The sequence below is a fragment of the Varanus komodoensis genome, unplaced genomic scaffold (genome assembly GCF_004798865.1).
Source record: "Varanus komodoensis strain SLA01 unplaced genomic scaffold, ASM479886v1 scaffold29_1, whole genome shotgun sequence".
NCBI lineage: Eukaryota > Metazoa > Chordata > Lepidosauria > Squamata > Varanidae > Varanus > Varanus komodoensis.
In genome coordinates this window covers 11,991,606-12,006,634 of record NW_025335759.1, presented here as the reverse complement: position 1 = coordinate 12,006,634, position 15,029 = coordinate 11,991,606, and the positions used below count along the sequence as shown (strand labels likewise).

The following is a 15,029-nucleotide window of genomic DNA, read 5'->3' as shown; positions in this document are numbered from 1 at the left end:
ACGTGATCTACTTTCCCACCAAGCCTAGCTGACTAGAGAAATATTCAAGGCTTGAGTATCTCCTACTCTAGCAGAAGGCAGTCCAAAGCAAAAAGGGGTCATTTACTCCACATTATACTCATGGCTGAGACAGTACAGACAAGAAGTACTTTACTATTGGAGTCAGAACCAGCCCAAAGTCCCCACTGTCACTACAGGCTATCCCCATTCCTCTTCTCATTATTACGTGCTTGCTCATCAGGCAGTGAGCCGGTCAGTAAGCAGGACATGGCATCTATTGTTTCTTCTTGTCACCACTGTTATCAGAGCCAAAGAGGCAGAGGGACTAGCGGATTGCAATGGTAAAAAGGAGGAACAACTCCAAGGGGTCCTTCTCAGTGGGTCCCTGCTGGGCTGCAGACCCTTGGCAGGTGCCCAGACACACCTAGTCTTCACACCCGCCCTGGCTGGAGTGAACAAGAAGTTCTTCTTGAAAATGTTCTGCTGTCCGAGAAAAGAAATGCAAATATATTGTTGATGAAGTTTGCACAGTCAATACTATGTGAAAGTTTGGATTAGTCAAGTCTCACCTTTACCCTGGAGGAAGCCTTCAAAGCTCAAGTGTGTGTGATAAAAATGTGCTTGTCTCCTCCTGGCTAACCACTAGCCACTATCTGCAGCTCTGATGCCTAGGTTTTCTTTTGGTCCCATGAACTGGATCAGTTCCTGGCCCAGTTTGCAACAATAAAATGCCTCAATAAACTCTAGTCAATGTCGCCATTCCACCCAGGAGACCATCCTTCCCAGCTTCGCTTTTCCCAGAATGTACCTGAGCATTGGAGGTAGGTTCCAGGAAACATAGCCGGTTTCCAAAGCCTTCAGCAGCCAGGCATAACTTCAGCTGTTCCTTTAGGATTGTGGCTGAACACTGAAGCACGACTTCATCATCCTGAAAGAGAAAATTGTATCTCAAAATTGCACAAGTCAAAGGCCAGGCCTGTTGGATTGGCGAATCCAAACCGCTGGCCTATGGCAGAATATCCTAGATGTGAAATCATTCCCATAGATGCTCAGCCTGTTTCCTTCCTTGTTTCTTTCTTCTCCCAGCCATCTTCCTTTCCCCCTTTTTCTCAGAACTGCACCTAACCCTGTTCCAGCTTTCCTTGGCCTGCTTCCTCTCATGTTCTTCTGTAACATCCTAGTAACTTAATCATTCAGTTCTAGCAGGTCCTTCATCACATCCCTTTTCACATTAAATACAGATAGTTAGCTCAGCACTACAAGAAGTTATGCTCTTTTATGCTAAGTGGAATGCATCAGAAGCTTCTTAGACTGATTTTACATATTTTAACAAGGTAAGAAATTCTTGTAATTTGCCTCTTATAAATAAGACCCCATGCGGTTAAGGAGGGAGAGTTAACCATGGATTAATGCAGCTTTACATTTTAAAAGGGCTTAGTTTATTCCATAGCTATACCTCCTCAGGTACCATGTTGGAAACTAATTTATGTCCCTATTGGGCCTTTTCAGTGGAATTCTTTCCTCAGAGAGGTTCACCTGGCCTCTGCATTGTGGTCTTTTCAAGGCTAATAATCTTATTCTTCGAGATGTTTTTGTTTGTAAAATGTATAATCTCTTCTGCTGCTGCTGTTTGCTGTTGGTTTTATGTTGTGTTTATCTGTGTCTGCTTTGTTTCAGATGTTTCATTTTTCTGAATATATAGTTCTGTGTTTTATGGCTTAGCATTAGTTTTGTAAATTCCCCCAGAGAGTTTCAGCAATTGGGCGGTAGAAAAATGCAGAACATAAATACGAGCTCTGACCACCTTGGTCAGAAGTCTGGATGGAAGAAAAAGATTCCTATGAAAATCCGTTCCCCCAGCTGGCGATCTACTCCTTGACAACTCAGTGACAGCTGAGCCATCCTAGGACACCGGGGACCATGCCTGAGCGGCCTCTGTGTGATGATGCAAGCGGCGTGGCCGTGTCCCTGCAGACATCTTGCTCCAAAATTAAATCAAGCCCCGCGCCTCATCTTACACGTGATGGGCCTACTGAATCTATCCACCTCACTCTCCCTCTTCCCGAATCACAGCTCCGTGACTGAGCATATGTTTCCTCCGTCTGAGACTCTGGAGAACCGCGCTCATCAAGAGCAGACGAACGGATGAAAAATGGTGTCATTACAAAGTAGCTCCTGAGAACAGAACGGCCATGGGTCACACGAAGGCCCATCTAGTTCACACAGCAGCCAACCGACTGCCGAGAGAAATCGCACAAGCAGGACCGGTGTTCCTCCAAACTGGTGTACGCAGCCATACGGCCTCTGATACTGGAGGTAGCATATAGCCATCAGGATCATTTCTTTAATGACCCGACATGCACACGCACATGCAGCTACATGAGAAGGGAACGAAGCGCTCCAGTTGGGGCCGCTGCCCGACTTTCCAAAGAGCTGAAGAACAGGATAGCTAGCGATGCTGACTGCAGGTGGGCGACTCGCCCCATCATGGATTAATGCTGATCTAAACAGCATGGCTGCCAAACAACAGAGATTTTCAGTGGAGTATTTGGCCACTGAAGCAAGCAAATCAATTTCAAATAAATGGACATATGACCAAAACTGCAAAGTAGAAGCTATTTTACGATACTGAAGGAATTATCTCGAAGGTGAACGGAATAGCTTACCATTTCATGAGCAAAAGCTACTGCCCATTTCTTAGATGGCATGCCATATCCATGTCTGTCTGTTATGACTCCAAGAGCTGTGGTGGCTGCCATTAGCTACCAAACTATGTTCCAGGTATTCCTGCTCGCTGATAAGGCCCTAAGCCTCAGGTGAGCTGCAGGCAACTCTCTGTGTCTTTTGGCCTGCAACTTCCATGAGCAGCAGCCAGCACAGCCAATGTTGAGGGATGATGGGAGCTGTAGGCCAAGAGCCCTGGAGAGCCTCAAGTGGCCCATCTTTGCCCTGAACGGCTCAGGGTTGGTTACTGGAACAACCACCTTCCCTCAGAGAGGCTGCCCCACTCTCTACTTTCTGAAAGGGAGGCCTTGCTTACCACATCACGGCCTGCGGCTGTTACTTTGACCGTGGTGCAGAGAAGGGCCTTCTCTGTGGTGGGACCCACTATGAATTCCCACCGAGACCAGGCAGCCACCCAGGGTGCAGTTTTCCTGCTACAACTTAAAACACATTTCATTGCCCAGGAATCTTCGCCTTTCTAGCAACACTGGGTGTTTTATCACTGTTTTACTGATTGGTTTTAAGGTATTTTAGCATACGATTGGGTGTTTTGGGTTTTTTTAATGAAAAGTAGCACAGAAATGCACGGAAAGAAAAGGCTTGAGGCCTCCTCAAGAAGTGTGGAGAACCATGAACTCCAGCCTCTCCCACAGGGTCCCCAATCCCTCCTTCAGTCTAACGTGCGAATGCTCCCAATTCAAGGCTATCCACATGGACAGAATTGAAGGCCAAATGGACGCCCTCCACTGTTTCCGCCATAGCGACGGGTTTCCCCTCCTGGGCCTGCTCTGCACTTTTCCGGCGCATTTTCAGTCAGCGTATGAAATGCGCGCGCGTGAGGGGAAGGCTTCCGGCTTCCACTCTCGTTCTGTCTTTGAAAGGCTGCTTTGTGAGGAGCGTCAAGGACTAAAGAAAGGGAAAGGCCAAAAACCATTTCACTCACAACAGTCATGATTCACCTGGCACTTTCCTTGGCTCACCTGCCCACTTCCCCCGCGAAGGTTTATTCGCTCACTTCAACCCACCCTTGTAGTAAGAGGCACACAAGCTTGCGCATGAGGCAGCCATTTTGGGCCCCGTAAAAGGCACCAATGAGAGTTTGTACAGTGTGGTGCTGAGTGTCGGACTGAGGATTTGGGAGACCCGGGTCCTCGTCCCGGCTCCCATGAAGCTCCCTGGACCACTTTGGGCCAGTCCTGTCCAACCTCACAAGGCTGTTGTGAGGGTAAAATGGAGCAATGTAAGCAGTCCTGGGTGGGACACAAACACAATGCAATCAAAATAATTGTTCAGTTATCTGGGTTAGTGTCTTCCATTTTCTGCCTCAGAGATTCAGTTCATGATCCCGTTTGCTCAGTATGGCCAAAATGTTGAGGCCTGAAGCCGTATACAACAATGTGCAATGACACACAATCTCCCTTAATTCCATGTCCCCTCCATTACACACCCTTAGCCCTAGCTTACCTTCTCTGTCCTCCATTACACTAGACCTGGAGGAGCGACACACTGTAACTGGAAAAGTGTTTATTTATATTACCACGATAGCACTGCACTTTAAAACTGTGCTTTCCCGAAAATACAGCACCAACTTGATGCTCTCCTTAGCTGCAAGGTTACCATTCTCTTTAAAATTTCCTCCTACAGGCAAGGTGATTAGTGGCCATGTCAACAACCAAGCTCTGTTTGTATGCCTTCCTGTGCAAAGACTAAAAATAACCCTCGCTCATCCCATACTGTGTATGGATAGAGAATGGGTTATCAGGGAGTTGTTGCTGCAACATGGGTTGTGTTGTCTGAACCCAGTCAAGATAATAAACCATGGTGAGAAATCTAGTTTATGACCCAGCAACCAAGCATAGCTTCTCTTTATGGGTTGTTTGTGGTTAACAAGCCACAATCAGGTTAACACAGCTGGATTCCTGTTGTCTGTATCTTTAGAGTGAAAAATCAGCAGGTTAATCTGTTTCCTGATACAGATATGAAAAGCTGCCCCTGTTGATTTCTACTTGCTTTATAGTTGTTAAAAGCACAGTCTATTAAAAGGTGGCATCATAAGCTGACCCTGAATTATCTGGGTTCAAACCTTAACTCAGCAAAACTCACAGTCACTTTTTCATTTGTGATATTACACATTCACTGCACTGGGAATTTGTGAACATGGTGAAAGAATGAATGCAGGCAGGGTTTACTTTCTGACATATCTCAGTCTCAAAGGCTACTGTGTGGAAAAAAATACCCCTGAGCATGTACAGAGCACTATCAGGAATAAAACATCAGAGTTGCCTGGTTAGAAGAGAGCTTTCCTAATCAGGTTTGCTTCCCTGTGTCCTGGGGCTGTTGGTCTGTTTCAGAAAGTACCAGAGACACAGGACTGTAACACCGTTTGATGCTAAATACCCCTAATTAATGAAAGAGGATAATGGAGTCATGAGAAGCACAGATCTGCAGGCTTCGTATCGCAGGGAGCCTGTCATTTCCTGCAGCCGGCAGCGATCAAGGGCATGGAGACATGATGGAGCACCGAATTACCCAGAGAAAGGGCACATTCGCCAATGTCGTGGGGGCCCTGAAACGCGGCCAAATGTGGGGAGAATGACTCAGAAATCATCCGGGAAAGAGAGCGCGGTATCCCTGACTTGTCTGTCAGCTGCTTCTTGGCAAGGGCTAACATTTGACACTGACAAAGTGGGTGGGGATTCAGGATACTTGGGTTCCCTTCCATCCAAGAAAAAAGAAGTGGGGAAGCAAGAGCTGTTTAGGATACCATCCTAGGCATGTTTTGACACAAAAAGAGCCTTAGAGCTCCCAGTATTCCCCAGTGACCATGGCAAGGTCAAAATTGAAGGGTCTAACCATGCACAGGGTGGCGGCCTTGCCATGTCTGTCTGTCTGTCTGTCCTATGTCTTCAGAAACCTTAACTTGCAAAATATTTTATATTCTGTCTCAGCATGTTTATTTATCCTGTGTCTTCAGAAAAACCCACTGCAGGAATGCATCTGCTCTTACAGTGTTAGGGAGACTAGCATCCCCAAACCCTTTGCTTTCTCCTCTTTCTGTCCCACTAATTCTCCTCTTCCTCCAGTACAAACAGGCTGAATGAACCAAGAGATGTATAACAGAAAGGAATTGAGTGCCTCCCCAACCTTCTTGCATCCCCATCCCTATGGGAGGAGAAAATGACAAATCATGAGGAACCCGAGCATGAGGGATCAGAGGGACCAAAAATGAGGGATCAGAGAATCGACTCAAACTTTTATTTATTTATTTATTTGGGGATTTATATCCTGCCTTTTTCCTAAAAAGGGCTCAAGGCAGCTTACAACAACAACCCTGTGAGGTAGGTTGGGCTGAAAGTCTATGACTGACCCAAAGTCACCCGGTTGGCTCCATGGCTGAGCGGGGACTCGAACCCAGGTCGTCTGAGTCCCAGTCCCATGCTCTTCACCACTACACCACACTGGCTCAAATGAAGGGCTGTCTCCTTCCACCACAACTGGACTGCTTGCTAATAAACCGTCCTAAAGCTAGTAGGGGAGGGAGAGAAAGAGAGAGCGTGTGATGGAGAGGAGGAAATGAAACTGTGGTGGCAGTGGTGGCTGCTGAAATGCATGCACGGTTCTCCATTCTTCTCATTCTGCTGGTGCAGCAGCTCAGCCACTGTGAGGATCAAAAAGGAGTGGGGACGAGGCCAGGGCTTGAACCAGGCTCCTTTGGCTGAGCGTGTTATGCCGCTGCCTCTGGGGAGCAGACAAGTCATTTACAAGCGAAAACCACTTGCCAAGACTTAAAATGCCTCTGCAGATGGCGGTCCTTTCACAGAATGCTTGGGAGGTAGGACTAGCAGTGCTTATATATTTGTCCTTCAGCTGCTACACCCAAGCAGATATCTAAGGCAGGGAGGAGAAAGACACCCATTTAAAAAGCCTTTCAGGAAAGTGGGGGTGAAATTTGGGGAACGTCCAGCATTAGGGGCTGGAAAATTTTCTTCCTCCAGTGCAGAAAAGGAGATCTCACTGAATTTGGTATTCCTGAAATGACATCCCCACGAGAATCTGCAGGCAGAAATTCCCAAGTTCAGCCTTGGCATCTCCATTTGAAAATGGGCAGAGCATAGCTATACAGGCCCCAGTCTCCATCCTTGGCTCCTCCAGGAGAAGCTAGGAGGGAAACCTGCCAGGAACCCCAAATTTCTGTGGCATCACCACGGAGAGTGCTGGGCTGGATGGACCAAGGACTGACTTCTGTGGGCCACTTGGGTGTTCCTCCAGTCTCGGTTTGCAAGCCCAGGAAAAATGTCCGGAAGTCTTGGAGACTGCTGCCTTTCAGGGTAGCCTGCACCCTAGAAATCAAAACCAGCAGAACACATGAACTGGCCTCATTGAGAAACAGTGCTTAAGTGATGGCATTGGATGATCAGGCAAGTTCCACTGGGGTGTCAGATGGAAGGTCTGGTTCACTCTGCCATGGCAGTCTTTGCTCGATGCTGCAGTGACCAAGCGCCGAAATACATACGCGAGCCAGGCATCAGATGTAGTCTTTCCATTGGGTTTAACCTCCCATCAGCCCCAGTTAGCGTGGCCAGGGCTGATGTGAACTGGAGCCCCTGATATAAAAGGCACTGGCCAGACACAGAAAGACAACCACAAACCCAGGTTTTCTCATTCTGCTCACAGCTGAGACCACCCTGAATCAAATCTAGACGCATGCTGTACTTTTTCCATCCCAAAGGATTAACTCTGGGCTTGTGGAGCAGAAGAAGCGCTCATCCTCAGGGATTCCCAACTGGGCCATCCAGCCAGTACGCGCATGGACTTGCTGGAGACCTCGCACCCTGGACGAGGCCAGCGCCGCCATCTGCCTCAGCACCCCTCACTTTACATAGTTTTTCAGGAGGATTACCCTTCCATTTTCCAAGAACCACTCCCTGTCTCAGCCACTGCAGGATGTCAACACAGCAGCTTCCTTACCCAGTTATCTAGCACTCATTAGAGCACTAGCCCAGAAACCTCCAGGTAAGCCTATCAGCCCACTGAACTGGGCAGGGTTGTGCTGGAAGGCATGTTGCCAAGAGCTCTCCCTCAGACCTAGTAGCAGGCCCAAAGCCAGCACACCTCCTCACTGGCCTAGTCCAGTGTGGCAACTCACACAAGAATGCAACAGACAAGCTTTTCTGGGGTCAGGAAGCTCAAAGCACACCTGATGCCTAGATGGGGCAGGATGACCTGGCTGCCCAGAAGAGGCTAAAGAAAGCCAAGCGAAGTCTGACGGAAGCTGTGCGGGGCGCGACACAGTCTTCTGCAAAGGAGACAGGAGCACTCAACTAATCTCTCTTCCAGCATACTAGGGTGCCCAGCCCAAGATCTGGGAATCTCTGCAGGAACCGCACCAAACGAGAGCACTGGTGCAGAGTTTGGAAACCCTGAATTCAGCCAAGAATTCTTCAGAAAAGGAGGATTGCTGCCATCCCGAGAGATCTGGATTGCAATAGTTGAGTGTAGGCAAGATTCAGCACAAGAAGATAATATGCAACGTTTTAGCTAATGTGCTGGCATTTAATAGTTGTTCACCTCAATGAAGCCTGGATATGAATTGTTTTGCATTTCTGAATACTTATTTAAAGAGCTAGAAAAGTTTTGTAAGAGGGAAAGGGGAGAGCTAGTCTCTATGGTAAAATCTATGGAATGTGCTCCCCAGAGAGGTCCACCTGGCGCTGTCGTTATTTGCTTTTCGGCACCAGGCCAAGACCTTTTTATTTAAATGTCATTTTAATTAACATTATTTATTGATTTTATATCTTTGGCCAGGACGTCTACAATTACATTGTTTTATATGGTTAATTGCGTATTTATTTATTGTTGTGAGCCGCCCCGAGGCTTCGGCGAATGGGGCGGCATAGAAACTTGCTAAATAAGTAAATAAATAGTCCCTTTTTGACTTAGGAGGCCCGCAGCTCAAGTCCTGTGCAATGGACTCTGCCGTCTGGTCCTGAGCGCAGTGCATCCGCTCAGCCTCAGTGGCCCACATATGAATGGGAACAGATGTGATTCACCTCTGAGTGCAAGCACAAGCGCAGACACAATGAATGAGGAAAGTCGACACTGCCCTCCATACCCACAAACCTCTCCTCTCCCCTGCCCTCTGTTCCCTGCCTCCCTTTCATTCCCTCTCGCGGGCCATCCAGCAGTCTCAGCTCACCACCCCCTTTGGCCTCATCCTTCCCAGGTGATCAGGTTTCAGGGAGGGCCTATTTCTGCCTGGAGAATGTGCCACCTCAGTTCAGGACTATGCTCCGTTTGCACAGAGATCAGTGACTTTGCAGGCTCTTTCACCTCCAGGGGCAGACACGTGGCCAGTTCCACTAGCCCACAGGGCTGGCAGGGTGGTGTGGTAGGGAAGCGATATGCATATGGCCGTATCACAGGCCAAGAGGCACCTGCCAAGGGAATAACCTCTGCAGCTCCTCTGCTGGGAGCGGCTGGAGGAGAGGCGAGAGGGCCAGATCCCGTTTTGGCACTGTCTGCCGTCCAGTCTCTGCCCTGAAAGTTTCTTCCTCACCTCCCTTCCTGATCACCTGAAATGTTTGCCTTTGGCAAGGAGAACCTGGGTCAGTCATGGCAGGGGACATTTTGGGCACGGGGACACAGGCTGCCAACTCCTGCTGCCAACCCAAGCATGGGAGTCTGCTCCTGACTCACACAACACAGGCCTGGAATGCACCCTGTCACTCATAAATACACAGTGGGCTAGAATCTGGCTTTTTCAACATATGTGAAGAAATTCTCAAGACAGCTGATGGATCCGCTTGCATTTCTACAGCAACTTGGTACGTATGAGGAAGCAAAGTCTGCAGGTGAGCACTTTTCCTTTGCTTGCAGGGGTTCAACACCCGTGCATTTTGAATTGTCAGAAAGGATACGAACAATGGAAACAGTCCGGATTAGAGTCTAAGAAAAACGCTGCTGTTTGCAGCGCCTATAATAGCAGAAATGAGCTGTGCGGCCGACCAGGCAGGGAAAAACCATTTAGGGGAGAGGAAGTCAAACCCACACGGGGAACCACCACCTCCATCCATGCCACATCCAGCAGAGTCCAGTCAGCAGCTTCTGCACCGGGAAAATCTGTGGATCGATTCATAATCTGGCTGCACGAAGACGCAAACAACTCCTTGCCGCTTTATTACACCACAGAGAGGGGCAAAACAATGAAGCCTGGCCCTGCTGACTTCCCTGCAAGATCCAGCTCACACGTGCATGTACACCCCTCCATCTCTCAACGCTGAATAGGTGCTCAGGAGGCATTCATAAGCCTTGTATTTGAGGACTGGGCAACCCTGACAATTACCCACGCTACGACGCCACTCGTGACTCAATGACAACCAACCCTTCGCCCACATTCGACCCTTGGGTATGGGTCACAGTGCTGTGTGAACCCAGACATCGCGCGTCTCTTCTCCGTGGCAGCACATTTTGCCACCGGATGCTGAGGTTACCACAGGAAGACTATGCATGTGCGAGGCAGCCTGAAGAGACAGTTGGCACAAGTTGTCATCCCTAGTTCCCTCTTGCTCTGTTTCTTCCCCTTCCACTCCTCTCTCCCCATCTGTTCTTGTAGGGCTTGTACTCAAAGAAGGGAACAGTGTGATTGCCATGTTGTGCAAAAACCTGAAAACTTGAACAAAATGGTATTTAAAAAAACATGAGTGCGCAATTTGGAGAAGGGGCCGTCAGCACGCTGTTCCCAGCATCACATGCAGGAGGGAAGCCCCTCGAGCAAATTAAATCCTATTGGCGTAAAAACATATACGCGCACAGACCCTCTCCGATTGCAGTCTCTTTTCAAGTTTCCTTGTTAAGGGCACACAGATGGCTTAAAATAGGAAATTGTTCTCCGGGAGGAATTGTTCGCTATTCATGGTACTGAAAAAGCAATTACATAGGCAACAGCCTTTTTCTTGTGGCTCCCCCTGGGGGGGCGGGGGAAAGCCCCCTCAAAGAGGGCAGATTTAAGGACAAGATGGCAGGTATCCTGGAAGAGACTGAAAGGTTCTTCTAGTGACTTGGAGAAAGAGGAGGCCTGCAGGGCAATTTCCCCGATGGGGTTTGTGCTGGAAACAGAAGGAATGGTCCTCTTTTATTTCTCCATCCTGGGTCATCCGTATCCCATCTCATCCTTCTTCATCCGCCAACTCCACGGGCCCTGGGGAGGGGGTGAGTATTTTTGGAGACTGCACCTGTTCAAAGAATTCCTACAAACTCTGGGTAAGCACATAGCTGAGAGGCAGGGACCTTTTTGCTCGCGGGCTCGCTCGCTCACTCACTCACTCACACACACACACACATTTTATGGACAGGTCTGGAACATTTTCATTCCATTCCCTTTGGTTGAAGAATGGGATAAAATGCTAAAAGGGCACTGATTTAAAATGTGTTGTTGTAAGCTCTCAGCAAACTTCCGTTTTGGGTGGTATAGAAATAAAATTTATCGAGTCTTAACTCCTGCTTAAGAGTCCTGCCGTCACCACGCAGCCAAACATGATGCAGCTCTCGCCATCCTTGCCTAGCTCAGCCCATCCTCCTCAGAAACAGAACAACAAATATCTTGTTATATGCAAGATATTTCTGCTGAATTCCCTGTAGGGGTGTCTTTATTTACCAAGTGTACAATCAAGTTTGTCTGTTTCCTGCCAGGTTAGGAGAAGCAGCAGCAGGGGTGAAGGGAAGAAACAGAATGTGTATCTTCTCTCTGCCTTCTCTTCACGTGCCAGGACAAATCAAATTATTTGGTACCTCTGAGCTTGTGCAGAATGCCTCCCATGACTAACAAGGAACCCACAAACCCTGTGACTAGATAGTATTCAGCTCACCGGCAGGCTAGCAGCCCAGCACAATTATTTCCACAGAAAGAAAAATTCAGAATTTAGTTTGGAAGGGTAGAAATGAGGACCTCAGAGGCCTTCAAATAAAACTTATGTATATGCTGAAACTCATGTACAGCACACTGCAGCATTGCGCACCACAGCATTACGTAGTCCAGGGTTTCTACATATTCAGGTGGAAGTCTGCATGGTATTTGGATCAGCTCCACCATTAAATTATACTGTTCTTTTTAAATCCCAAGTTTCTGGTCCCCATGGATCTGGAACATTGCACAGGCAGAGTCTCCAAATGCTCTAGCATTCCAGGCATGGGATTTCTAAACGACTCTACAGTCCACAGCATTTGGATGGCTGAGCCAGAAAATTCCAATGATATTCTGCAAAATATGTTCATCAGCATGGGCCCCAGTCCACTAAGAAAGTCTCCTGCACAGGGAAAACTTCCAATTAGACTGTGTGTACAACCCATAATTGTCGATCTCCCACATGGCCACTCTTAACGGCATCTAGAATCTACTATCTGAGACTACTCTGTGGCATGATGAGAGCCTATAATTAGTCTATTCCCTGCCTCATCTTACCTTATACCTCTCTCCTGGCCGGCCCTTTCACTTTTCTCCATTCTGCCACAATGGCCAATTCTGCCAAAACAATAGTGGTGCATAGAAATGCAGAGAAGCAACACTGCCAAAGAAAGGAGGGGCTTGTTACACCCCTTTTGTGACTTGGCATTCTTAAACTATTTAAGTACCAAGTTTGGATGACTTGAGACAAGAATCTAGGGAGCTGTTCCCGAACAGAAAACCTGAAATGTCATGAATGATGGTGGGCATAATAAGATAACAAGTTTGAGTCAACATGTACACCAAAGACCAGGGACTATTTTGGGGTGCATTAAAAAAGGTTTGCCCCAGGTTTGCCATAAGCAGTTAACAGCATTAGTCTAATCTTGGTGCTGTTAGCAGAATCTTACACAGAATACAGCTTTTAGTCCTTGTGACATGTGCTTAATCCTCTTTTCTCCTCACTCATATTTTTTAAAGATTCTACTGATTTCCAATGATTTCTTGTGTTTCAATATGTACTGGTTTTCAATGTGTTTACATTTCGATTGTGCTAAGGTTCTATTGTTTAAAATTGCCACACACTGCCTTGATGGCTTTTTAGTAAATATAAATTTATGGGAGAAGGCAGGATAGACATGTAACAAGAAAACCCAGCCCCAAGGCCTTTCTGCCTACAGCCCAGCCTGAAATTCATCCTTTCCAGATGTTGTGCATCTCAGTCACTTTCTCCAGTCATGTTCAACAGGAAACAAGGAGCTCTTTAACTCCATCCTTCAGAAACAGAAAACACCTGAGCTGCTTCCAGAGTCAGGGCTTCATTTGCAGTAGCCAAACTCCCTCCTCCTCTGGGAAACCCAGAAGGCCTCTAATCTTGTTAGTTCCATAGGACTTTCTAAATGAATAAATTACACAGATTCATTCTCGACTCCAGTGGTCATTTTAACTGTTCTTCCCTATTGTGTTTTCCTGGTCCTGTATGCCAAGTTTTAGGAAAGTTTCTATCCCAAAAGGGAGGGCAAGCAAGCAAGCAAGCAAGCAAACATTTTGTATTTTTTTCCACACAGAAACTGGATAAAACTCAAGAGATCATGGTTAGGGCCAGAAATTAAGCACCTGCTTAATTCATAATATGCCTCTGGCTGGGCCTTATACTCTCCTTATCAGTTTATTATTTTGCCAGCCTTTAGCTGTAACATGCCTTAGTCATTCTCCTACTTTTCCCTGCCGAACATACAGACCCAACCATACACCTGGCAGCTTTGCTAGCTCCGGCTGGCTGTTGTCATCACAGCCCAGCCCAGCCCAGCCCAGCCCCAGAGAAAGCCGCCAGGTCTGAACAAGGAAGGACCTGCCCACTGTCCCCCTCCAGACCTGGCTTAACCCTTGGCGGGAGCAGTCCCCCAAAGCCAACACCTTTGCCTGAGCGCCCCCGCAGCGAGAAGGGAGGTGCTTGCGGCTCCCTCCCTACAGAGATGCCAGCCCTGTGATGAATGGCATTCAGCTGTCAGTTGCAGGATAAATAAAGGTTAGCAACTGGAGAGGTTGTCCAGAGGAAGGATCAGCATTAACCCCGCAGTAGCCAGAATGTTCGTACACCAAACACACAGCGCACAGCCAGGTGAAGCTCTCCTTGCTCCCTTACTCTTTGGTGTGTTTAAGATGCAGAAGAGGGACCACGTTCCCATTCATTTCTCTCTCTCTCTCACGCACACACTTTGCAAGACAGCCGAGACCTCTGAGGGCCAGATGCCCTCCCACGCCAAGGAGAGATGACAACAGCTCCCCATCTCTTGGGGGGGGGGGAATCTATTTAGCTACTGGAACTAAGCAGCTCCTGGGGACAAAGAGTCCCAGAGAAGATCCATGTCTCACACAGCTGATCGCCATAATGACAAGCCCCGACCTGATGTCCTCCACCTGTCACAATGGCAACCTTCCCCACCATGAGGCTAGGCTAGGCTAGGCTAGGCGGACCTTTATTCCAAGGCCAGCAGGGGCTGTGTGCAGCCCTTGGGTTTGGGCTGGGGAGAGGCAGGGGGAGAAGAAAGAGGAGAGGAGCCGGGGTCCAGGCCAGCCCTGCTCTTCACTAAGCCCTGGCTGTGGCACCACCTGTTCCCAGACGGATCCATGGCTAGTGTCCCAGCAGCAACAGGGCTGGCTCTAATTTTAGCCCCAGTGACAGAGGAGGGGTCTTGCTCTGGGGAGGCCCCCAAACAGGGGCTGAGGGCTGACGGGGTGAGCTGGATAGATGGACAGAGGGTGCTGGCCCACCCCTGACCCCCACTCTGCTCAGGGCCGTCTGAATATCATGTTGATATTTAAAGGCATCTTTAACTCTTAAAGCACAGGTGGGCTGTACTGCGCTTACTCCAAGGCCTCCGGCATCGCCATTTTACCCTCCCCGCCAAAGCCTTCAGTATTTTGGCCTTTGAAGACTTCTATGAACCGTGCACCGGTTCTTTTGCTCTCCCGCCCCCTAAAAATCCCCGCGCAAAGGGCCCTGCTCTGCTTGGAGATTACGCCGGCATATAAATCTAATAAATTAATTCGGCGTATGGAAAAGCGCCGCACACTGGCAGTGCGAGAAACAGGCGAGGCGAAGCGCAGGATGCGGTCCGCGCCCCGGGCGAAGCCCCGGCAGCGCCCCCGCCTCTCTCCAAACTCCCCCCGCGCCCGGACCAAACTTCGCTCCGGAGCCCCAGCGCCGCGCAAGGCCCTGCCTTCCTCCTCCTCCTCCTCCTCCGCGGCGCCCCCCCGGGCAGGCTCGCCCTTCAGGCGCTGCCCCCCGGCAGCCGCGCGCTTCTCCCCCAACTTTCCCCCACTGCCCTTCCCAGGCTGCCTGCCCCAATTCGCCCCCCCCCCC

General features: G+C 48.8%; 1 protein-coding gene across 1 annotated transcript in view; it reads right to left on the bottom strand.

Annotated features, from left to right (window-relative positions):
- RYR1 (ryanodine receptor 1) overlaps positions 1–15,029 on the bottom strand; it is a 110,091-nt gene that overhangs the window by 94,861 nt on the left and 201 nt on the right. The window contains exon 2 of the mRNA XM_044434928.1: positions 809–928. Within this exon, the coding sequence (XP_044290863.1) occupies positions 809–928 (120 nt within the window). The remainder of the gene's footprint in view (positions 1–808; positions 929–15,029) is intronic.